This window comes from Rana temporaria, chromosome 2 (assembly GCF_905171775.1).
Source record: "Rana temporaria chromosome 2, aRanTem1.1, whole genome shotgun sequence".
In the NCBI taxonomy this organism is placed as follows: Eukaryota; Metazoa; Chordata; class Amphibia; order Anura; family Ranidae; genus Rana; species Rana temporaria.
This window is the reverse complement of record NC_053490.1, coordinates 395,936,331-395,960,371: the sequence shown is the minus strand read 5'-3', so window position 1 is coordinate 395,960,371 and position 24,041 is coordinate 395,936,331. Positions and strand designations below refer to the sequence as shown.

The window sequence follows — 24,041 nt, the reverse complement described above, 5'->3', positions numbered from 1 at the left end:
TTCTGCTGCTTGGGGCTCATTCAAACTAGATGTGTAGGGGCTAGGCTGTCTGCTATTTCCAGTACAACCCCAACACATAGACAGGGCAATTTTTTTTTATTTCCAATGGTGTCCATTCATACAGGTGCATCTCAAAAAATTGGAATATCATAAAAAAGTTAAGGTTTGTTAACCCACTAGGTTAAAGTTACAAAATCCTCTCTTTGTATTAATGTAATGTGCTCTGTGTCTATGCCTTAGAAATGCTGCAAAGTTTTAAGTTTAAATGGGCAGATCAAAGCTTGAATTACCTGGGGACAAGGATCGCAGTGACCTCAAAGAAAATGTACGAACTGAACTTTGTACCATTACTGAATAAAATACGTGAACTATTGGAAAGATGGAACAGGGGAATTTTCTCCTGGTTTGGAAGGAGTAACTTAATCAAGATGAATATATTGCCTAAAATATTGTACTTGCTCCAGGCAATTCCGATAACATTACCCAAAATATTTTTTAAGAATATACAAACAGTATTTACAAGGTTCATATGGGCAGGAAAGCAACCAAGGATAAAGAGGTCACTGCTATCCTTACCAAGGTCTTATGGAGGCTTAGCAGTCCCAGATATTTATAAATATTATCAGGCAGTACACCTAGGTCGAGTACTTGATTGGTGTAGACACAAGAATACAAAGATCTGGCCAAACTTAGAACAATTACAATGTCAGGAACTATTAAGTAGAGCCCCCTGGTGCTATAAAGCTGTCGCAATAAATACCAAAAAACATCCAACAATCGGTACAACCCTACGGATTTGTCATAATCTGTTCTCTAGGCAATTAATATCTATGGACAACTCGCCATTAATACCTATACTGGGTAATCCGCAATTTTTACCTGGCATACAGAAAGGCCCCTTTGCATCATTGATTGAGAAGGGGATATATCAGATCTCCCACTTCAGAAATGAAGGTAAATGGCCAACAATACATAACCTGATGGATAAAAAAGGAAATTATCAGTTAGAGTTCTGGCAAGCAGCACAACTAATTCACTTCTTAAACTCTCGAGTGGTGCCACGGTACCGGGAACGGGAACTGTCACAATTTGAGAAACAGTGTATGGAAAAAGAACCAAGCGTACATACAATATCTAAAATGTATGCAATATTGAGTAGTCCATTAGGAAATTTTGAGCTGCCTTTTATCCAGAAGTGGGAATCAGATTTGGGTAGGACTTTTGAGGAAAAACAAAAAACTAAAATGATACAAGCCATATTTAAGACAGCAACCTGTACCAAAATGCAGGAATGTAATTACAAAATAATGGCACAATGGTACAGGACTCCAGATAAGCTACACAGATTCTACCCAAACATAAAAAGTGAATGCTGGAGATGTAAGGCAGAAAATGGTACGATGGTACATATCTTTTGGACATGCCCTAGAATTAGGGGATTCTGGGGAGGTATCCGGAGGATTATACAAGAATTTAGTAAAATGACTATACCAGAGGACCCAGCTTTTTTCCTGCTGCATCTGTCAGGCCCCGTACACACCATAGAATCTATCCGCAGATAAATCCCATCGAATGGGTTTCAGCGGATAGATTCTATGGTGTGTACACTCCGGCGGATATTTATCCGCGGATAAATCTCCCCTGGGATGGATTTCCAGCAGATGAATATTTGCTGACATGCTCAACAAATCCATCTGCTGAAGTCCATCCCAACGGATGGATCCGCTCGTCTGTACAGACTCACCGGATCCATCCGTCCCAAGGGATTCCCCGCACGCGTCGTAATGATTTGACGCATGCGTGGAATTCCTTATATGACAGCGTCGCGCTCGTCGCCGCGTCATAATCACGGCGACGGCGCGACACGTCATCGCCAGAGGATTTCGGCGCGGATTTCAATGCGATGGTGTGTACATGCCATCGCATAGAAATCTGCTGAAATCCTCGAGAGGATTTATCCGCGGATACGGTCCGCTGGACAGTATCCGCGGATAAATCCTCTTGTGTGTATGGGGCCTCAGACATTCCCTGGGGAATAAAAGGGAACCCATTATTGCACCACCTGTTGAATGCTGCTAAAGCATGTATACCGTTGAAATGGAAACAAACACGACCCCCAACATTGAGCATGTGGATTAAGAAAGTGGAAGAGGTGAATAGAATGGAGGATCTGATTTGGACAAATAGGAAAAGAAGGGAAGTATACTGTAAAGTTTGGACACCCTGGAATGACTGGATTCAGTCTGAGGGAGAGCGGGGGTTGTTGGAGGGGGAGTAGGGTGGAGGGAGGGGGAGGGGGAGAGATATGTGGGGATGTTGTTGTTTTTTGTGTTGGTTGGGGTTTTTTTTTTTTTATTTATTAGAGAAGGCTCGGGAGGGAAAATCTAGGAATGCATATTAAGATAAGGAACGAAAAGGAACTATAAGAAACATGGGGGGAGAGGGCACGGGGAATGGGCTATAATGAAATGGGATGGCATGGGATAGCGTCCTCCCATGTCCAAACATTAGGAAATTTGAAGTGCTGATTTATTGAATTCTTCCCCCTATAAGGCCCTCCCTCCCTTTTGTAATGAACCAATAATGGTAGCGAAGGGGCCATGCTCCTGATGTGTAATAGTGGGAGGACGGGAATTAAGGGAGGAAAGGAGAGGACCCCGAAGATATCAACAATATCGAATAGTTCCGGTTTCTTCTTTCTCTCTCTTGCGTAACTTTAATTTTTTTTTTTTTTTGTAGCTTTGGTTCCTTCTGGAGACGATCGGATAGAGAGATAGTGTTGTAATATGTCCATTGGAATGAACCAGGATTTATTTATTTATTTTTGTTAGATGATTGTTAATTTTTCTTTAATGTTTTCTATAAAATGTTATTTTTTTGTTTTGAAAAAAAAAAGAAATGCTGCAATACACCTGTTTTAGAGCGCTGATCGACAGTCACGTGATCTGCCATTTCTCTTCTCTCTCGGCCAGACAGCTGCAGTGGGCAGGGCCAAGGATCCCCTGCTGACGTCAGCCAGGAGAGAGGTAGCCCCACTCTCTGAAGCTTTAATGCGAGGGAGGAAAGAGATGACGGATCACGTGACTGCCGATCAGCGCTCTGGAACAGGTATACAGCAGCATTATTTTTATAAGGCATAGACAAAGGGCACATTGCATTAATACATAGAGAGGGAATTATGTAATTTTAACCATAATTTGAGCAGCAGGAGGGGGAGGGTGTGGGGAGCAGAGCGGCATGGACATGGAGCTGGCAGGGAGGGAGGGGGGAGAGAGCACAGAGGAGACAGAGAAGGGCTGATGGAGGAACGTAAACTGACCAGAAGCCATAATACACTGTGGTCAGTTTACAGGGGGAGGGTATAGGAAGGCAGTATCAGCCAGTTATAGCAGGTGATAGAGGGGTCCAAATTACTTAGCACAAGCACTGTGCTGTATAACATGCTTTAACCACTTAAGCCCCGGACCTTTAGGCAGCTAAATGCCCAGGCCAGTTTTTGCGATTCGGCACTGCGTCGCTTTAACAGACAATTGCGCGGTCGTGCGACGTGGCTCCCAAACAAAATTGGCGTTCTTTTTTCCCCACAAATTTTTTATTTTTTTTCCCCACAAATAGAGCTTTCTTTTGGTGGTATTTGATCACCTCTGTGGTTTTTATTTTCTGTGCTATAAACAAATAAAGAGCGACAATTTTGAAAAAAATTCAATATTTTTTACTTTTTGCTATAATAAATATCCCCCAAAAACATATATAAAAATGTTTTTTTTCCTCAGTTTAGGGCGATACGTATTCTTCTACATATTTTTGGTAAAAAAAATCGCAATAGGCGTTTATCGATTGGTTTGCGCAAAATTTATAGCGTTTACAAAATAGTGGATAGTTTTATTGCATTTTTATTAATTATTATTTTTTTATTACTAATGGCGGCGATCAGCGACATTATGGCGGACACTTCGGACAATTTTGACACATTTTTGGGACCATTGTCATTTTCACAGCAAAAAATGCATTTAAATTGCATTGTTTATTGTGAAAATGACAGTTGCAGTTTGGGAGTTAACCACAGGGGGCGCTGTAGGAGTTAGTGTTCACTTAGTGTGTGTTTACAACTGTAGGGGGGTGTGGCTGTAGGACTGACGTCATCGATCGAGTCTCCCTATATAAGGGATCACTCGATCGATGCAGCGCCATAGTGAAGCACGGGGAAGCCGTGTTTACATACGGCTCTCCCCGTTCTTCAGCTCTGGGGAGCGAGCGATCGCGACGGAGCGGCTATAAACGAATAGCCGCGCAGTCGTCCCGGATCGCATCTCCCGCTGTGTGTATCGGAGCTTAGTGTGAAAACTTTGGCCGCGCTGTGAGAAAAGTCCCGCCCTCCTCCGAGATCAGCTTGTGTGATAGACACATTGTTCTGCCTATCACACAAGCTGATCTAGGAGAAAGGCGGGACTTTTCTCACAGCGTGGCCAAAGTTAATACACTAAGCTCCAATACACACAGCGGGAGATGCCTGCTGTTTGTAATCCTGGGACTCACAGAGACAAGAGAGACACTGACACAGTGACACTGTCAATTTTCCGCCCTGTTACCTGGTGCCGTAAGGCAAGTGCCCATGTTGCCTTGCGCTAGCACCGGCCCTGCTTGTACATAATCGTTCAGATATAGTAGGTGTCTGCAGCACAGCAGCCCGTATAAACTGACTAGACTGGTGTGCCTTGAGACTGAAAATACTCTTCAAAGGTGCCCAGACTGGAAAAAGGTTGAGAAACCCTTGTAAACATTTAAAAAGTCAGCTTACAGCTATGGCTTTTCTTAACTATTGAAAGTATCCTGTTAATAGGATTTAACCACAAATGACGGAAATGACCATTTCCTTTGCCTCTTGCCTTATCTTTTTGCTATTTGTTAAGTAAATTCTTAGCTGACCATGTGTTTGAATAGATTGGCGAAAAATACAAGTTCTAAAATAACATAATGTCGTGTTAAGTAAATAAAAGTGACTATTAACTTTATTTTGTTGGTAATTCATGTAAAAAACTGTGGGTTACCCCCACTGGTAGTACACTAATCTTACATAGAATGCAGCTATTTCATGTAATAAACATCTCTTGTTTATATCAGTGCTTATGCTGAGATTTTTTAATGCAAACTCTGGCACTGTCTTGCTTTTTTTTTTGTGCTTCTTCTATGTGGGAAGTCTATCTGGAACATGCACGCATAACATCATTTGCTGGGACACCTGATATGCACCTCCCCATTCTTTCTTTTTATTGGTAGTGGTATTAAAGGAGAGCAAGATTCTTCACTAAACTACCTCACTTGCACCTCATCTCAGTAACACAGCATATAGGTACAGCATGTTCTAGGGGTGTATACCCAGACCACGCACACAAACCAGGATGCCTTCCCTGTCATGGACAGAAAAAACAGCACCACAGTTGGTACTTACCTTGAGGCTGGGTTGAGGCTGGGTTTGCACTATTACTTGGCTGTCCCCTGTAACTGTGCCAAGAACGTACAGGGCGCGCACTCTCGGAACAGGGCTATTGAGCTATTGAGAGCAAATATGTGGGCGATTGGCGCCAAGGCCCGAGAGACCGCATATTTGCTTGCATTCAGCGTAAAGAGGTTAATGCATTTTCTGGCTTTGCTGAGACACTGCTGTCAGTCGAATCCTGTAATAAAGGATCAGGGGGCGTGGCCAAGCCACACTGTGCGTGTCTATAGATGCAGGCAGCATGGCTTGGGATCAAGCTCACAGGTGTGCCACAATTGGAAGTGGCTTTCTATGTTGGCACACAAAGGAGAGGAGGAGCCAGGAGCGCTGGCAGGGGACCCAAAAAGAGAAGGATTAGGTCAGGTATCACTTTAATGTATGAAAAAATTGCACTATACCAAAGAGAGGGCACAGTGCTAAGTGCCACATAGAAAGAACCTGGGGAATTAATACCATGAATATGTATAATATATTAATTTATTGAAAAAGAGTATGACCAAATACCAAAATAAATAAATAAACAGAAATCCTGCACCTAACATCATGTAGACAACATTGTCTGGGACCAAGGACAAACACACACATAAAAATGTGAAACAAAGCATAAGACAACACAGGAACATTGATAGGCTATAGTCGTTTTGGCTGGTTTATGGTCATTTATAATTCAGTGGATGCCGTAGTATCTGCGGACATGCAGGTGTTATACAAATTCATGGTATTATTTCCCTTTTTCCTTTTCCTTTTCCTTTTTCCTTTTTAAAATAAAGAGCACATCTTTTCCCATAAAGACTTTCTGGAGTGCGGCTGTCCATCTATTTTTTCATCTGCTCAATCCTATGCATTGCCAGCACCCGTGTGGCTCCTGAGTGGACATTGATTGCCTGCTTGTGCTCACCTGGAGCGGCGGTCTCCCTACCTAATCATTATTTCCCTGGGCTCTTTCTATGTGGCACTTAGCACTGTGCCCTCTCTTTGATATTGTGCATATTATTTATATGCTTCATTTTGGCCAATGAGTCCCACTCGATTCAAATGTGTGGATAATTACATGGTGGTACCTCTGCATACCCTTATTTAGTTGGTTCCCTACTTTTTTATTTGTGATATCACTTTAATGTACTATGATATCAAGTCTGTAGATATAAGAGGCTACATCCAGTTATATTAAGTTAGCATGCGTTTGACTAATATGCCTTTTAACCACTTAAGACCCGGACCAATATGCAGGTTAAGAACCAGGCCCTTTTTGCGATTCAGCACTGCGTTGCTTTAACTGACAATTGCGCAGTCGTGCGATGTGGCTCCCAAACAAAATTGGCGTCCTTTTTTTCCCCACAAATAGAGCTTTATTTTAGTGGTATTTGATCACCTCTGCGGGTTTTATTTTTTGCGCTATAAACAAAAATAAAGCGACAATTTTGAAAATAAATCAATATTTTTAACTTTTTGCTATAATAAATATCCCCCAAAAATATATATAAAAAACATTTTTTTCCTCAGTTTAGGCCGATACGTATTCTTCTACCTATTTTGGTAGAAAAAAAACGCAATAAGCGTTTATCGATTGGTTTGCGCAAAATTTATAGCGTTTACAAAATAGGGGATAGTTTTATTGAATTTTTATTAATATTTTTTTTTTTACTACTAATGCCGGCGATCAGCGATTTTTTTCGTGACTGCGACATTATGACGGACACATCGGACAATTTTGACACATTTTTGGGACCATTGTCATTTTCACAGCAAAAAGTGCTATAAAAATGCATTGTTTACTGTGAAAATGACAATTGCAGTTTGGGAGTTAACCACTAGGGGGCGCTGAATGGGTTAAGTGTGACCTCATATGTGTTTCTAACTGTAGGGGGGCAGGGCTGGATGTGTGACGTCATTGATCGCCTTTCACTATATCAGGGAACAGACGATCAATGACAGCGCCACTGTGAAGAACGGGGAAGGTGTGTATACACACACCTCTCCCCGTTCTTCAGCTCCTGTGACTGATCGCGGGACTCCGGTGGCGATCGGGTCCGAGGGTCCCGCGGTCACGGAGCTTTGGACCGGGTCGCGGGCGAGCGCCCGCGACCCACGGCTGGGTATTTAACAATCACGTACAGGTACGTGATTGTGCCATTCTGCCGACGTATATCGGCGTTAGGCGGCCTTAAGTGGTTAATGCATTATCTTTTTAAAAATAGTAATCCAAAATCAACTAAGCACTTTCTGGGGATAAAATATTACATGTTCCTTATTTTGACAATTTTGGCCCTGGATTATCAAGCTACAACAGCACTTAAAGTATAACTAAAGTTTTTTACATATATATATATATATATATATATATATATATATATATATATATATATATATATATATATATATATATACACTGGAAGGAAAATCCTAAAAAAAATCCTAAATCCCAAATTTTGGGTTGTCACCAGAACCAGGATAGAAAGGAAATCTTCAGATGAGGACTTTTGTTCTAATAACCCTGATGACTACCAGGCATTCCCTCACTTTGGAATAATATTTCCTCTCACTTCCTGTTTTTTCCCCTCAGCAGGGGTTTTAACCCTTCCTTACTGTAAAATTCTAAAATTCAAAACAAACATTGCCAATAGATTTATACTTCCACCACTTCAAATCCGGGCCTTTTTTGGTACTTTTTGTTCACATGTTACAATCAGTAATCAATCAGACGCAAGACGTCTTTTAATGACGAATCCGGTCAGGCAGAGCCTTGATCTGACAGCGTTGTAGATTGTAAGTTACATGCCGGCTTTTAATCTACTTCTATGCACATTGGGCCAGATTCAGGTACATTTGCGGCGGTCTAACGTATCCCATTTACGTTACACTGCCACAAGTTTTAAGCGCAAGTGCTTGATTCACAAAGCACTTGCCTGTAAACTTGCGGCGGCGTAGCGTGAATGCATCTGGCGCAAGCCCGCCTAATTCAAATGTGGCGTGTATCATTTAAATTAGGCGCGTTCCCACGCCGAACGTACTGCGCATGCTCCGTTTTGAAATTTCCCGCCGTGCTTTGCGCGAAATGACGTTGCACCGACGTAATCTTTTGAACGGCGACGTGCGTTATGTCCTTTCCTATTCACGGACGACTTACACAAAACAAAAAAACTTTAAATTCGACGCGGGAACGACGGCCATACTTTAACATGGGCAGTCTAAATCTAAGCCATGAAAGGCCAGCCGTAACTATCCGCCGGGAAAAGCCGACTAGCGACGACGTAAGAGAATGCGACGAATGCGACAAATGGCCCTTCGTGGATCGCCGTAAACAGCTAATTAGCATACCCGACGCGGAAAATGACGCAAACTCCACCCAGCGGGCGCCGAAGTATTACACCTACGATCCGAAGGCGTACGAAGCCGTACGCCTGTCGGATCGAAGCCTAAAGCCGTCGTATCTTGGTTTGAGAATTCAAACTAAAGATACGACGCGGCAAATTTGAAAATACGCCGGAGTATCAGTAGATACGCCGGCGTATTTCTACTGTGAATCTGGCCCATTGTTTTCTACCTACACCGTGGAGATGCTTCTATCTGTTTAACTTACATGAGTTACCAGGTGTAGAACATCGCTGCCATATGGAAATATTGGTGTCCCTGATTCATTGAGGAGTGTCCATAGTTGAGATTTTGGGTCCACTCCTAGTGCCCAAAAAAGCGTGTTATGACCACCCTTAGAGGAGGGTCCAGTGGAGTTGGTAAGCGAGCATTCCATCTGTCACTTTGGGTGAAGGTGTCTGTGGGTGTCATCACAAAACCCCTGGGATCATAAACTAAGTTTAGTTCAGACTATTCTTACATCATTCACCTGATTGGAATTTGACTTTTTTTCTTTTGTTTTTTACTTTGGACTCACGGTGCAGAGAGACTATCTCCGTTTTGTATTCATTGCCATTTACACTGTTACCTGATAGGGTTTTATGTATCTAAGCCAAGGCTTCACACAAGTCAAAATTGATAAAATAAGGTTATCTGCACAGTTGTTATGAAGATATTTTTGTAAATTGAGTTTGGTTGAGCACAACACAATACTGCAATCAGTATTTTTTGCTAGAAGATTATTTAGAACCCCCACACATTATATATTGTTTTAAAGCAGAGGCCCTAGAAAATAAATTGGTGGGTTTTGCATTTTTTTTATGACACACCGTATTTGCACAGCGGTTTTTCAAACATTTTTTTTTTGGGAAAAAATACACTTTTTTGAATTTTAATCCAAATTTTTTATTTTATTTTTTGTGTAAAGATACCAAGCATGTCACGCTCTAAAATTGTACATGCCCATGCAATGGTGACAAACTACGTAAATTTTACAATTCATAGGCGACACTTTACAGGTTACTACTTTCAATTTACTGAGGAGGTCTAGTGCTAGACTTCCTGGCCATAATCTGACATTTGCAATGATACCTCACATGTGTGGGAAGAGTGCTGTTTGCGTGTGTGACCGACGCACACGTTAGCCTTTGCATGGGAGCGCGAAGGATAGGGGCATTTACATTTAATTTTAAATAATTCATTGTTTTTTTACGCTGTTTCTTTAAAAAACATATCCCAGCAGCAACAGTCGATAGGAGAGGAGGGAAGCTGGCAGCGCTGCGGGGGGTAATATGGGAGACAGCACAGTAGGGGGAATCTGTGCTGCATAGGGTGATTAGGGTGTGCCTGGGCACACCTGGCACACCCTGTGTGCACGCCTATGACAGGCATGCCGCTAGACAGGAAGTAGTTAAGAGATTCTGTGTGGAATGGGCCCATTTCCCTCAAAAGTGGAACTATCATTAAAGTGTATCTAAACTCAAAAACAAAAATGTGGTATATTGCAGTTTAGATGCAGTGACTGCATTTGTTTTATTATTTTTCAGTTCTTTTTACATTGTGATCCTTCCAATAACACTTTTTCTATCCTAGCGTGTCAAGGCACACTTACCACACTGTATCCATGGCGAAGAAGTATTTGCACCCCAAGCCAGGATGTGTGTTAGGACTTTACAACACGCCGCCTATCCTCACCCTGATAACATACAACACTTGAAACAATGCTAGTTGGTAATGCAGCAGATTCAGATAACCCAGGAATCTATGAGCTCATTGGATTTCTGGCAAGATCCAGGCTTTTGTTTTGCATTTATTGAACAGATACTGTATAACAAAAGACTTTAAGTGGCATATTTAACAGATCAAATGGTAACAAATAGGAAAAGTTAATTGCTTAGGTTTACATATATTTTAAAATGCATGCTTCAATAAATCATTAGAATTAGTCAGAATTACCAAATAACTTATTTTTTCGTTGAGGGTGTTTCATGTTGTTAGAAACCACAGAGTTCTCAGTTGGACAAACCATGTCTTGTAGACTTGAATCAGTGAGATAAGTTTGTAATTTCTTTGTGTAATAGTTTCCTTGCTGCTGTCATTGAGCAAATTTAACAACTTCTAACTTTGAGCTTCAGGCCTCGTACACACGACCATTTTCCTCGATAAAATCCATCAAGAAAAATGCCGGCAGAGCATTTTTGCAGAGAAAAACGGTCGTGTGTATGCTTTTCATCGAGAAAACTGTTGTGGATCTCGACGAGAAAAAAAGAGAACATGCTCTCTTTTTTCCCGTCGGGAGTCTCAATTTCCTCGGCGTGTTTCTCGGCGGGCTGGTTTACGACGAGAAACACGTTCATGTGTATGCTTAGAAACCCGCGCATGCTCAGAAAAAAGTATGAGATGGGAGCGCACCTTCGGTAAAAATAGCATTCGTAATTAGAGATAGCACATTCGTCACACTGTAACAGACTGAAAAGCGCGAATCGTCTCTCACCAAACTTTTACTTAACATGCGGTAACATGAGATTAGCAAATGCAGCCCCAAGGGTGGCGCCAGTGGAATCAAACTTTCCCTTTATAGTGCCGTCGTACGTCACCACGTTTGAGAACAACGAGATTTTGTCTCGACAGTGTGTATGCAAGGAAAGCTTGACAAGAATCTCGTCAAGCTTGACAAGAACCTCGTCGAGGAAAACAATGTTTCTTTTACAACGAGATTCTCGGTCGTGTGTACAAGGCCTAAGAGAAAAACATCTTAAAAACATTCGACCATGAGAACATAATATGGGTAGACCAGATGCTTCCTCCTGGTTGTTAGGGAGGCAGCACCCGCCGGGGCATCCTAACAACCAGTGACTCATCTCAGTACTTTTAGCTGTCATCATTGGGGAAAGGAAACACTGCTCCAGGTGAGATTTAGACAGCTTGATGGTCTTCACACATGGGTCCTCTCCACCGCAACACAGCATATCCAGAAAAAATGGCTACACACCACTGCCGATCTGTATAAACCATTTATTGTATAATCTTTAACAGAAAATTACATTTAAAAGGACTCAAAATAGCTGGTGTTGATGCATTTCACATGAACTTGTGCTTAATCATAACATACAGAAGCCTGAGTGTCAGTTCTTAAATAGCCCATCCCACACCTGTTACAGGTGTCGGATGATTCAAGTGTCTACTTCCTGAAACCTGACAGCTGTGTAAAAGCATTAAAACAACTCCACATAAACAAACAAAAAATGTGTATAAAACACAGGCTAAGTACAAATACACAACTTACTGTATTGTTACAATTAGGGCTTGTTCACACCATACGTGCATAAAAACTGATGGGAAAACTGCACAGATTCCACTTGCAGAGTTTACTTCAGTTTTCATGCACGTTTTATATGTTGGAGCTCAAAGGAAAAATAATGGATTTTATAGGCATGTAAGTAAAAGTAAACAATTTGTTAGTCTACATTAAAAATATTTTTATACAATACAATGGTAAAAAAATTCTTAAAAATATATTTTTGGACAAATTGTGGATCCCCCTAGGTAAACTAGTTCTTGTTACAACCATACAGTGCATCAACCAATCCTCGAAATATTGGGGTACCACTAGTTCTTGTGTGTTTCACTCTACATGTTTTGCAACATTAAGTTACTTCTTCAGGATTTTTTGCAGATCTTTTTAGATAAGAACATACATATAATAAAGTATATATGGTGATAAACAAACAGACATAATGCATGTACATACTGTATATACCACTTTCACATCCTAGACACTAACTCACATGGTGAAAGCTGTCTGTTCAGCACTGAGCCACCAGTCATGCGGGAACCTCCCCAGGTGGCCACATTCATGCACGTTTCAGTCAGTTTTTATGCACATTGACATCAGTTTTCATGCACATGCAGTTATGTGCCCTGTTCACACCAATGTTGATGTCATGTCAGTTTTTTTCCCGCGCAGAAAACTGCATACACGTTGCAGATTCCTGCGCAGAAAATCTGCACATTGTGGTGTGAACAGAGCACATAGAGAACTATTGTTTTCTGTAAACCCTTGTAGAACGCGAGCAAAAAATTACAAAAAATGACGTCCATGGTGTGAACAAGGCCTTAAGTTTAAAAATCTGTAAACATTACCCCATGAGATCCAATTGTCAGACCTAACCACATGTACCTCAGGGATGAATTAGACTCCCGATCCATGCAGAGGGATTGCAGGAAAATCATTTGCACTGTCTATGGCCTGCCTAAGTGCATAAGCCTGTATATGTAATAAATAAGCACTAATACCCCGACATAGAAATATACTGTGGCCCAGATTCTCAAAGGTGTTACGAAGGCGCAACACCATTTGCGCCATCGTAACTCCTCATCTGGCCCCCGGGTATCTATGCGACTGATTCTTAGAATCAGTTACGCATAGATACCCATTAGATCTGACAGGCGTAAGGCTCTTACGCTGTCAGATCTTAAAAGCAATTTTTTTTCCCGCCGCTAGGTGTCGCATCGTCGTTTTCCCCGTCGTCTATGCAAATGAGGTAATTACGCGAGATTCCCGAACATACGCGAGGTCGACGCTGAGAATTTACGTTGTTTCCGTAGCGTACGCGATGCGTAAGGTTGCCCCTGCTATTAGGAGGGGCAACCAATGTTAAGTATTGCCGTCGTTCCCGCGTCGAATTTAAAAAAAATGACGTTGTTTGCGTAAGACGTCCGTGAATGGCGCTGGACGCCATATTTGTAAACGTCTAAGCAAATGACGTCGGGGCGACGTCATTTTGCGCAATGCACTTCCCCATTTGAATTGGGCGGGCTTTCGCCGAGCGATTTAACGATACACCGCCGCAAGTTTACAGGTAAGTGTTCTGAGAATCAGGCTGTAAACCTGCGGCGGTGTAACGTAAATGACGTACGTTACGCTGCCCAGGAGCAACGTAAATGTATGAGAATCTGGCCCTGTATGTCTGCATTTGTAAATATATATCCAGGAGCAGACTGGCTTGCGAGACAGAAGAGGATTCTCCGGTAGACCCCCTGAGTATATAGGGCAAACTCATTGCTTTCTCTGTTAGGCTCCATTGCCCCCTGTATGTATCTAAAAAGTTTATGGGGTATAGTTTCTCTGTATCTTGTGGTTTTACTTGACTGTTTTTTTTTTTCTATCTTCAGGATATCTTGTTTTTGAAGTGCAATATATTTTTATATGAAGGTTTCAAAGGTTCATTTTTCATATTCTCTACTCCTTATAACCTTTCCTCTAGAGCTCTTTGTGAGAAAGATAAGGAAAAAATTGCTATTTCAGGCATTATTGTTGAATGCAAGTTTTCCAAGCTATAGTGATTAATGGCTTCAATATACCACCAACATACTTTATGGAAACAGCAAGCGAAGGCTGTTTATTATGTATGTTCTGTTGTACTTGTGCTCAGTCACGTACACTGTGAATTCATCTTTCTCTCAAGCATGGTTAGATTTTACTGTTCCATAATAATTAACACTTAGAGAGAGCGAGAGACAGACAATAAACAGTGCACATTGATCCTTGACTTTTGCTATATTTTTTTTTTCTTAAATATTGTACATTGATCTTTGACATTTACTAAATATGTTTTTCTCCTAGACCGTAAAGCTGGTATTTGGCAGATGCTTGAGCAAAGAGGTTTATTTCAAGATATTACTTAAATCAAACCAGTGATTTAGAAAATATTTTAAAGGAAGTGCACGCTGTTTTTGAATATTTTATTTTTTTCTAGTAAAGTTAAAAACAAATATCTTAATCGTGCACTACAGGGCACAGACTTGATATTCATAGACCCTTGGCTATAGTACCTGATGACTGCAGGTGTGTGAAAACTGGCAAAGCTTTTGAGGACATGCCACCTTGTATTCCTCCTATAACCCAATCCCACTTTGTAGTTTTTTGCACGTGTTTTAAGGTGATGGACCTCTTCTTTCAAAGAAGTCACTCTTAGCTTAACTAGTTCATTATTTTACTTTGGATTCTTCAGTTAACTCTTCTCTGTTTTCTAATATAACCATAGAAGCAGGCCCCACATTCTGGAGATGGCCTAAAATGCTTCAGGCACTGAATCTTGCTTGGGTGCTCACCTTGGCACTTGATGCAAGGCCTACAGTTAGCCGCAGGGTGCTATACAGGTCCAGGGCTGAGGTCCATCCTTATGGAACTTGGACACAGAAGGCCCCATTGAGGGGGAGTGCCCACTGTGACAGGTGAATCCTGGACCCTATATAGGGACCAGGGACATAGACAGCTAAAACAGGGTCATCCTGTTTTTTGGACCGTTACTGTAGCCCCATGGCAAGAATGAGACATAATACTTATATTACTTGCTTGACATTGATTATGTATATCATGAATAGTATTTTGTTTATATGCTAAAACTTTCAGGAAACAGAAATGTGCTTGAAACGTAGGGCCCAATTCACTAAAAGATATTGCATGCAATATTTGGGTCAAGTATCCAATGAGAATGTCAATTCAGTACAGGTTTTTGCAGTATTTACCTCAAAAATTTGAAATGCTTGGTAAATACCACATAGACCTTGCTAAAGGTCAATTTACAAAAAAAAAGTAAACAATTACAATGGCACGCGCCCTATCAACTTTGTGGACAACAAGTTTACTCACTGCCTAATGCCATTGTACCAACTTTAAGATGCCATTGTAGCAAGATAATCAATTCACTTTACTTGTCAGTGATTTTAATGTTATGGGTGTAAATTAAAGCTTTACCAAAACCCCTTTACCTCTTTCCCTAGGTAATATATGGTAATAATCATTAATGAATGTTGACACCAAAATTCTACCCTAAATTGTGTCTGTCTGACCTCCTGGCTTCCCTCACAGCTCCTGCTCAGGCACGCTTTACAAAAGACCCTATCCAATATTCAGAGGGTATTGTCAGTGTTTGAACATGTCAATCACAACTCTAAATGTAATCCAGCAATTTTAATTATTAATGCAGAAAAGGCCATTAATAATTCTGAACAAAGGTGGTTCTTTGTTACCACAACATTTAATCGAGAACCTATTGAACGTTCTAAGCTGTAGTTAATGCTGTTCCCTCAAAACGTATTTAACCATTTTTTATTACATATGATAAAATATACAATTACTCTCTGTTTTTCCTTTTCTTTGCAAGGGTAAAACATATGCATTTCATGGGTCGTTTCCTCCATCATGGAATTTATTTGTGATTTTGGATTATAATCATCTATGGAGGACAATTGATGAATGGGGAAAAGAGGTAAGAATTGTTGAAATACTGCATGGATTCGGTCAAGATCTTCTTGTGACTTACATTTTCATCTTGGCCTTCCACACTGGCCACATACTGTATATAAAAAATATTATTATAATACAGGATTTATATAGCACCAACAGTTTGCGCAGCGCTCTACAACATGAGGGAAGACATTACAGTTACAATACAGGAGGAATCCCAGGGCCCTGCTCATTAGAACTTACAATTTAAAAGGGAGGGTCATGTGACACAAAAGATAATAACTGTAGGGGATGAGCTGATGGAGAAAATAAAAGTACAGTTGTTAGGTCAAGGCAGGATAGGCTTATCTAATAAAAGGGATCACTTAAATGGGGACAGAGTAGAAGATAGTAGGACAGATTGGGGTAGGGAATTCCATGGGATTGGAGAGGCTCAGGAGAATTCCTAGAGGTGAACATGGGATGGGCTGACCAGGAAATTAGAGCAGGGAGAAACGAGGAGAACAGTTTGGTTGGTATTTTGAGACTAGGTTAATGGTGTAAATGGTGGCCAAGTTGTGAATGGCTTTGTAAGGCATTGTCAGTATTTTGAATTTCATTTGTTGGGTATATGGAGAGATTGGAAAAGAGGGATGGCAGATACTGAACGGTTGGTATAATGGATAAGTCTGGCAGCAGCACTCACAATGGACTGAAGGGAGGACAGCCTATGTAAAGGTAAGCCAATAAGGAGGGAGTTGCAGTAGTCGAGGCGAGAGATAACCAGGGAGTGGATTAGGAGCTTTGTGGTGTCATTGGTTAGGAAGGGGCATATGTTAGAGATGTTGAGGCGACAAGCTTTGGACAGTAATTGGATGTGGGGTCGAAAGGAGAGTTCAGAATTACACCTAGCACCCTGGAATGCGAGGACCGGTTGTGCCCTTGATCTTGACTAAGAAGTCAGGGTAAGGGCCACATGGGAGAGGAAATATTACAAGCTTGGTTTTAGATAGATTGAGTTTGAGGCAGTGGTGTGACATCCAGACTGATATGTCTGTCAGTAAATTAGTGATGCCTGAGGAGACTGATGGAGTGAGCTGAGGGGTAGAGAGATTGATTTGGGTGTCGTCAGCATAGAAATTATATTGAAAGCCATGGGAGGGTATCAGCTGATCAGCTGATCCAGGAAGGACGTGTAGATTGAGAATAGGAGAGGTCCAAGAACAGAACTTCAGGGGACCCCGATGGAGAAAGAAAGCAGAGAGGATGAAGTAGAATTGTAAGTGACACTGCAGGTAAGGTGGGTAAGGTAGTTTGAGAATCAACAGAGTACAGTCACAGAGACCAAAGGAGTAAAGTTTTTTGAGGAGGAGGGGGTAGTCAACCGTATCAAAGGCAGTCGAAAGGTCCAGAGAAGTAGTTTTGCAAAAAAAGTGTCCTGTCACATACCTAGTCCTAAAGCTGAAATGCTGAGAGGGCTCTCCTTGTCCCTGAGTGCTTGGTGTCCCTGAGTGGAAACAGGAATCACTAAGCCCAAAGAAGCAGGGATTGCCAGCTGTGCCACAGGTGGAAGATGCTGGTGTAGAGAACTTATGCATGTGGGTACCAGATGAGTTGAGCAGCAGGACCCAGGATAACTGGTGGGTGTGCAGAATGCACACAGCAGGAAGCAGGTTGCATCAGGTGAGTGCAGTAAGCTGGTCACAGCAGATAACTATTGTCTTGAGGAATACCAGGACACCTCAGGCAGATCACAGCAGGCTGGGCAAGACAATAGGTGTAGTCAGAGATTGTAGCAAAAGGTCAGAGAGCCAGTGGTCTGTAAACAGGAGATCAGGGATGTGGTCAGACAAGCTAGAGTCAAACACAGGAACTGCGCTCATATAGGTACAATTCAGCAGATTTTTTACATAGCACAGAGACACTTATTATTATGGTACAGAGGGGATTACAGGATTTAGTAGCAGATATGAGAGCAGCAGGGGGGGGGGAGTGGTACGAGCAGACAGGCAGGGAGGGAGGGGGAGGAGACAAAGACACAGAAGGGCTGCGGCTGATGGAGGCAAGCACGCTGACCACGCCTTATATATTGGGCAACGTACAGGGGGGATGGTATAGCTTTTCCTCCAATCAGCTGTCTTGGTTGTATGCCCAGGCTTCAGTGCAGTGCTAAACAGGAAGAGAAAATCTGCTAACACAATCTGAACCTAAAAGAATATATAAAGTTGAAGACAGCAGATATGCATGTAAAACTTATGTAGGGAGATTTGTTTCATCCCTGTGTATCATCTGAGGCTGTTCACTTCACTGGGTATATGTGAGGGTTTAGATCCCCAATATCCTTTTTGAGAACTGGGGCCCAAAACTGAACTGCATATTCCAGATGAGGTCTTACTAATGATTTGTACAGGGGCAAAATTCTCTCTTTCTCTCTCTCTCTCTCTCTCTCTCTGGAGTCCATACCACTCCTAATATAAGAAAAGACTTTGCTCGCTTTGGAAACTGCAGCTTGGCATTGCATGTTATTATTGAGCTTATGATCTACCAAAACCCCCAGATCCTTCTCCATTACGGATTCCCCCAGTATGTATGATGCATGCATATTCTTAGTCCCCAAGTGCATAACTTCACATTTATAAACATTAAACCTCGTCAAAGAAAGGTGCACAAAATCAGGGGCCCACAGTGCACTTCCAGCGCCAAGGAAATAAATTAACTGGTTCTAAGACCCAATAATGGGTAATTAATATAGACAAAAGTTAGAACCTAATATCACAGCAAAGGATAAAAGATATATGCAGAGCAGCTGTTTAAATATAAAATGAAGAAAATCATCCAATATGTGAATATAAAAAATATATATCAATATCTAAAATCAAACAAATGATCAATTGGTAAACAGCGCTATAGTTGGATAAATGTCCAGTTACACATATAGCGAATAAATAAATAAATAAATAAGTAAATGATGACGTGGCAGAAATAGTCCTAAAGTGGTAAGTGCTTCTAGGGTTAAGTGGGTAGTGCACTATCCACTTAACCCTAGAAGCACTTACCACTTTAGGACTATTTCTGCCACGTTATCATTTACTTATTTATTTATTCATAAGGCTCTGGTATGGATTTTGGGGGTGTCCCCTCCATATACATACCAGACCATTTTTTTCGTGATTTTGTTTTATACATTTAGCTGTCAGCGGGGAAGCCTGCTGACAGCTGAGGATTTATCGGTTGTTAAGGACGTGGCGGCCGGCTCCCGGACCCGCTCCTTAGCCACCAGCTATACAGTATATAGTAAATGTAAAACAAAAAAAACACACACAGATCGCAAAACGCAAATTGTGGTAAAAAACGCAGAAAGCACAGCAAAAAGCACTGCAGAAATGTTCAAAAGCAACATGCATAAATGTGAATCGAGTCTAAAAGAGAAGTTTGTCCAAAGATTATTTGTCCATACTTCTTTTCTGGGTCACAGGAGTGCACTTACTTTTGTCCTCCTGATTGTGGGCTATAGCCTGCTGTCAACTGACATCACAGAGCTACTCCAGTCTCTGGAAGTAACCCGACCATATCATCAGGATCCACCCACCTGCCTGATCGACAGCTGGCTCCGACTCTCTGTGCGCTCTGAGAGCTGACGCCATCTGCATCCATCCCCTCTCCTACCAGGTGGTCCAGTGAGCGATTTAGGAGCAGAGAGCGGTGACTGACAGCCACTGCTCTTTGCTCCGAGCAAACTTGAGAGCTAATGTAGGACAGCTGCAGCAGCACACCAATGCTGTAGCATATAGAGGAAAGTATGTACAGTGGGGGAGATTCAGATAGAGATACGATGGCGTATCTCCTGATACGCCGTCGTATCTCCTGATACGCCGTCGTATCTCTGAGATACGACGGTCGGATCTATGCGACTGATTCATAAGAATCAGTTACGCATAGATCTCCCTTAGATCCGACAGGTGTAAGTGACTTACACAGTTGGATCTTAGGCTGCAATCTCCCGCCGGCCGCTAGGTGGCGCTTCCATTTGTATACGCAACGAATATGCAAATGAGGAGATCCGCCGATTCTGAAACGAACGCCCGCCCATCGCTTTTTTTTATGCCGTTTGCGTTCGGCTTTTTCCGGTGGATAGTTACCCCTGCTATATGCGGCGTATCCAATGTAAAGTATGGCCGTTGTTCCCGTGCCGAGTTTTGAATTTTTACGTCGTTTGCGTAAGTCGGTCGCGAATACGGATGGACGTAATTTACATTCACGCCGAAACCAATGACGTCCTAGCGACGTCATTGGGAGCAATGCCTGCCGGGAAAATTCGCGGACGGCGCATGCGCAATTAAATTGGCGCGGGGACGCGCCTGATTTAAATACTACACTCCCCCTAGCCGCGGAATTTGAATTCCGCCGGGGGAGTTACGATCCGCCGGCGCAAGTTTTCGAGGTAAGTGCTTTCTGAATACTGTACTTGCCTCTCAAATTTGCGCCGGCGGATCGTAAATCAGATGGATTCCGCTAATCTATCTGAATCTAGCCCCGTATGTTTTTTTATTTTTTTTCATTCTTATACTTCTCTTTTAACTGAGACAGCAGCCACCAGCGAGAGGGACTATTTCTCATTGAATGTAAGTACTGTTCTTTGTGCCGATTTAAAAAAAAAAAAAAAAAAGATAGATTTGGGCTTTAATCTAAGTTTAATTTCCCTTGAACACAATCGACATTCTAATTCTAATCCTTGTTTACTTAGATAAGTGAACATTGACTTTACATAGTGAACATCCTCTATTCTTTAGTAAGCAAATGTGAACACCAAAGCTAATATGAGGCTACAAAGTTATTTTTTTCAATCTTCACCAGATGTCACATACCATAACATAACAGCTATAAACATATGAAAGTCATAATTAAGTCACAATTCATGTACTTTAGAGGTAGAATAGTATCCTAGATTGCTTTAACGTGAGCTGTATCATGTATGGTCAATGGGGATCTCATAGAGAAATTTACTGTTTGTTTTATCCTTGAGGGGAATGGCAGTTAAGTATTAGATCTGTATCCTGTTCCTTATGTTATTAACAGTGAAGCCTACAAAATCCTGTCTGCCCCTTGGCAACTGTGTTAGTGACAAACCAATATGCCTGCTTCTGAATTCTGCATTCTCAAATAAAAACTTGATAAAAAAGGAGGGAATAGGATACAGGATTTCATTTGTCATCACTGTTCCAGTTTAAAAAAAGCTAATCTCTGGCCTAAATGTATTCCCCTCCCCCATCACTCATTAGTTTACACCAGGGATAAGCAATTAGCGGACCTCCAGCTGTTGCAAAACTACAAGTCCCATCATGCCTCTGTCTCTGGGTATAATGCTTGTGGCTGTCAGAGTCTTGCAATGGCTCATGGGATTAGTAGTTCTGCAACAGCTGGAGGTCTGCTAATTGCATATCCCTGGTTTACACCTATTTACAAAAGTAAAATAAAAAATAAAAAAATAGCTTTTTACCTACCTGAGTCTGCTGTCACATGACTTTCTTCCGGGAGTAGAGGGCCCATCTTGCCACCTCTCATAGTGACATTGACATTGTCATGCTGCTGCAGTCTTCTGGAGTCTGAGAGGGCCCTGCTGCTGGACAGCCAATGGGAAGTGTCCTTTTGCCAATGAAGATGGACCCTCCCACTGTGTATTGATCCTGTAGAAGGACCTTCCTACACTTTAGTCTGGGAGAGAAGACTCAAGACTCAACACATCATGTGACTGTGGACTCAGGGAAGTAAATAATATTTTAGGGTCATTTTGTCTTGCTTTAGTAAGAGGAGTGGAGAAAGACCTAGGGGTCCTGGTAGATGGCAGACTGAGCAATAGCGTGTAATGTCAAGCTGCAGCAAGCAAAGCCAGGAGACTATTAGCATGCATAATAAGGAGATACAATGATAATCCTGCCACTTTATAAATTTCTGGTTTGGCCACATGTGGTGTATTCCATCCAGTTCTGGTCACCAATCCTCAAAAAGCATCTGCTGAAGCTGGAGAGAGTCCAGAGAAGGGCAAAAAAATTAATAAGGGGACTGGAAGACCTCAATTACGAGGAACGACCTCAAGCACTAAGCTTCCTGGAGAAGAGAGGAGATATGATAGCGATATACAAATACCTAAATTCGTAGGAAGAAAATTATTCAGTTTCATAAAGTATAAAAAAACATGGGGCCACACAATGGAGAAGCAGTTTAACCTTAAGCTGCGTAGGTCGTCTTTTTTACTGTCAGGTCAATAAAGATGTGGAACTCTCTTTCACAATTGATGATGTCAGAGGGGAGTATTGAAAGTTTTTTTTTTAAAGACTCTTGGACTTGCATCTTAGTGAACACAACATACAGGGATATGGGAATTTTTTGACATTGACACCCACATACACCCACACAGTTTGAACTGGATTGACTTACCAACTATGAAAAAGTAAGTGAGGATTTAAGGGTAGTGGGTGGAGGTAGGGGTTCCCAGACATCAATTTTAGAAGGGGCATGAACGTGTGTACACTGGCCACAGTATTTGGTTGAGTGAGTGAGTGAGTAATTTGTATAGCGCTACAAATGCGAACTAAATCGCCTCAAGGTGCTGTATCCAAGGTCGTCGTCCAGCCACACTTTCAGAATAGATGGGTCTTAAGTTTTTTTCTGAAGGCCCGATGGTTTTCTTCCATCCGAATGTCTGTAGGTAGAGTGTTCCATAAATGTGGTCCTTGGACTGCGAATCTCCGTTCTATTTTAGATTTGTAGCGGGACTTAGGGAAGTGTAGAAGGTTCTGATTAGATGATCGTAGGACGTCGATTTGGGGTGTAGTGTTTTATTTTCTCGCATAAGTATTGTGGTGCGTTTCCTTGCATGCATTTGTGGGTGAGGCAGAGGGTCGTAAATGTCACCCGATCCTTTATGGCTAGCCAGTGGAGGGTCCTTATGACCGGGGAGATTGGTTCCCATGGTTTTTTACCCATTACCAGTCTGGCTGCAGTGTTCTGGACGACTTGTAGAGGAGAAATCTGGTATTTTGGTAGTCCTAGGTAGAGGGAGTTTGCATAGTCGAGTCTGGAATTGATTAGTGTTCCAACTACTACTGCTGTGTCTTCTTCCGGGATGAAGGGGATGAGTCTACGCAACAAGCGGAGAAGATAGTGAGATCTGCTGACCATTGATCCTATTTGTGCGTCCATAGACACGTCTGAGTCAAAGATAACTCCGAGGCCTTTTACTTTAGTGCTTGGGGTGATGGTTTGTCCAAAGATGGTGGGAGGAGTCCATGTCGTCCTAGAATTTATCTTCCGGTTTGACTGAACATTCTGTTTGAAAGAGGTTGTCCTGTGCATTCTAAGTGTAAACCTTGAAGAGTGATCAAGTGGATGTTCATTAAAGCCCCACTCTGGGATGCCTTCTGTGAACGGACATCAGAGATGATGGGTGGGCAGAGCTGCTGCTGTAGGCAGTGTCTCTCCTTTCAGAGCTTTGGGAGTATAGTGACTCAGTAATACTGTGATATGTAGATAATGAGATAAGTGCATGCACCTTGTTGGACATAACCCATAGCAAGCCAGCATATTTTAGAAAGTTGCTGAATTCCTAGAATTCAGCTTTAAGCACTCTGTACAAAATTACGTTTTGTTAATTTAATTGGACTATGGATATTTAAAGTCCCAACTATAATCAATAGATGAAAAAATGTGACTCACAAAACTGCACAAAAACAGCAATTAGTATGATTAATTTGCAATTTTTTAATATAGTTGCTTGAAACACATTAACTGTACTGTTTGATGCTTTGTTTGGGAGCAGGAAAGTCATTACTGCCTACTTGGCTCTGCTATTTTCAGAAGTCTGGCAAGATTCAGTAGCATAAACCATTTCTGGTCCGGTCTCATTGCTGAACACTGCTTGTCAATTTTAAATGCCTTTTTGTTTCATTTTGTATGATACTGTAG

The 24,041-nt window shown here is 41.8% G+C and overlaps 1 protein-coding gene across 1 annotated transcript in view; it reads left to right on the top strand.

Annotated features, from left to right (window-relative positions):
• LOC120927415 (amine oxidase [flavin-containing] A-like) overlaps positions 1–24,041 on the top strand; it is a 186,959-nt gene that overhangs the window by 74,228 nt on the left and 88,690 nt on the right. Inside the window, exon 4 of the mRNA XM_040338070.1 lies at positions 16,018–16,122. Coding sequence (XP_040194004.1) covers positions 16,018–16,122 — 105 coding nt within the window. The remainder of the gene's footprint in view (positions 1–16,017; positions 16,123–24,041) is intronic.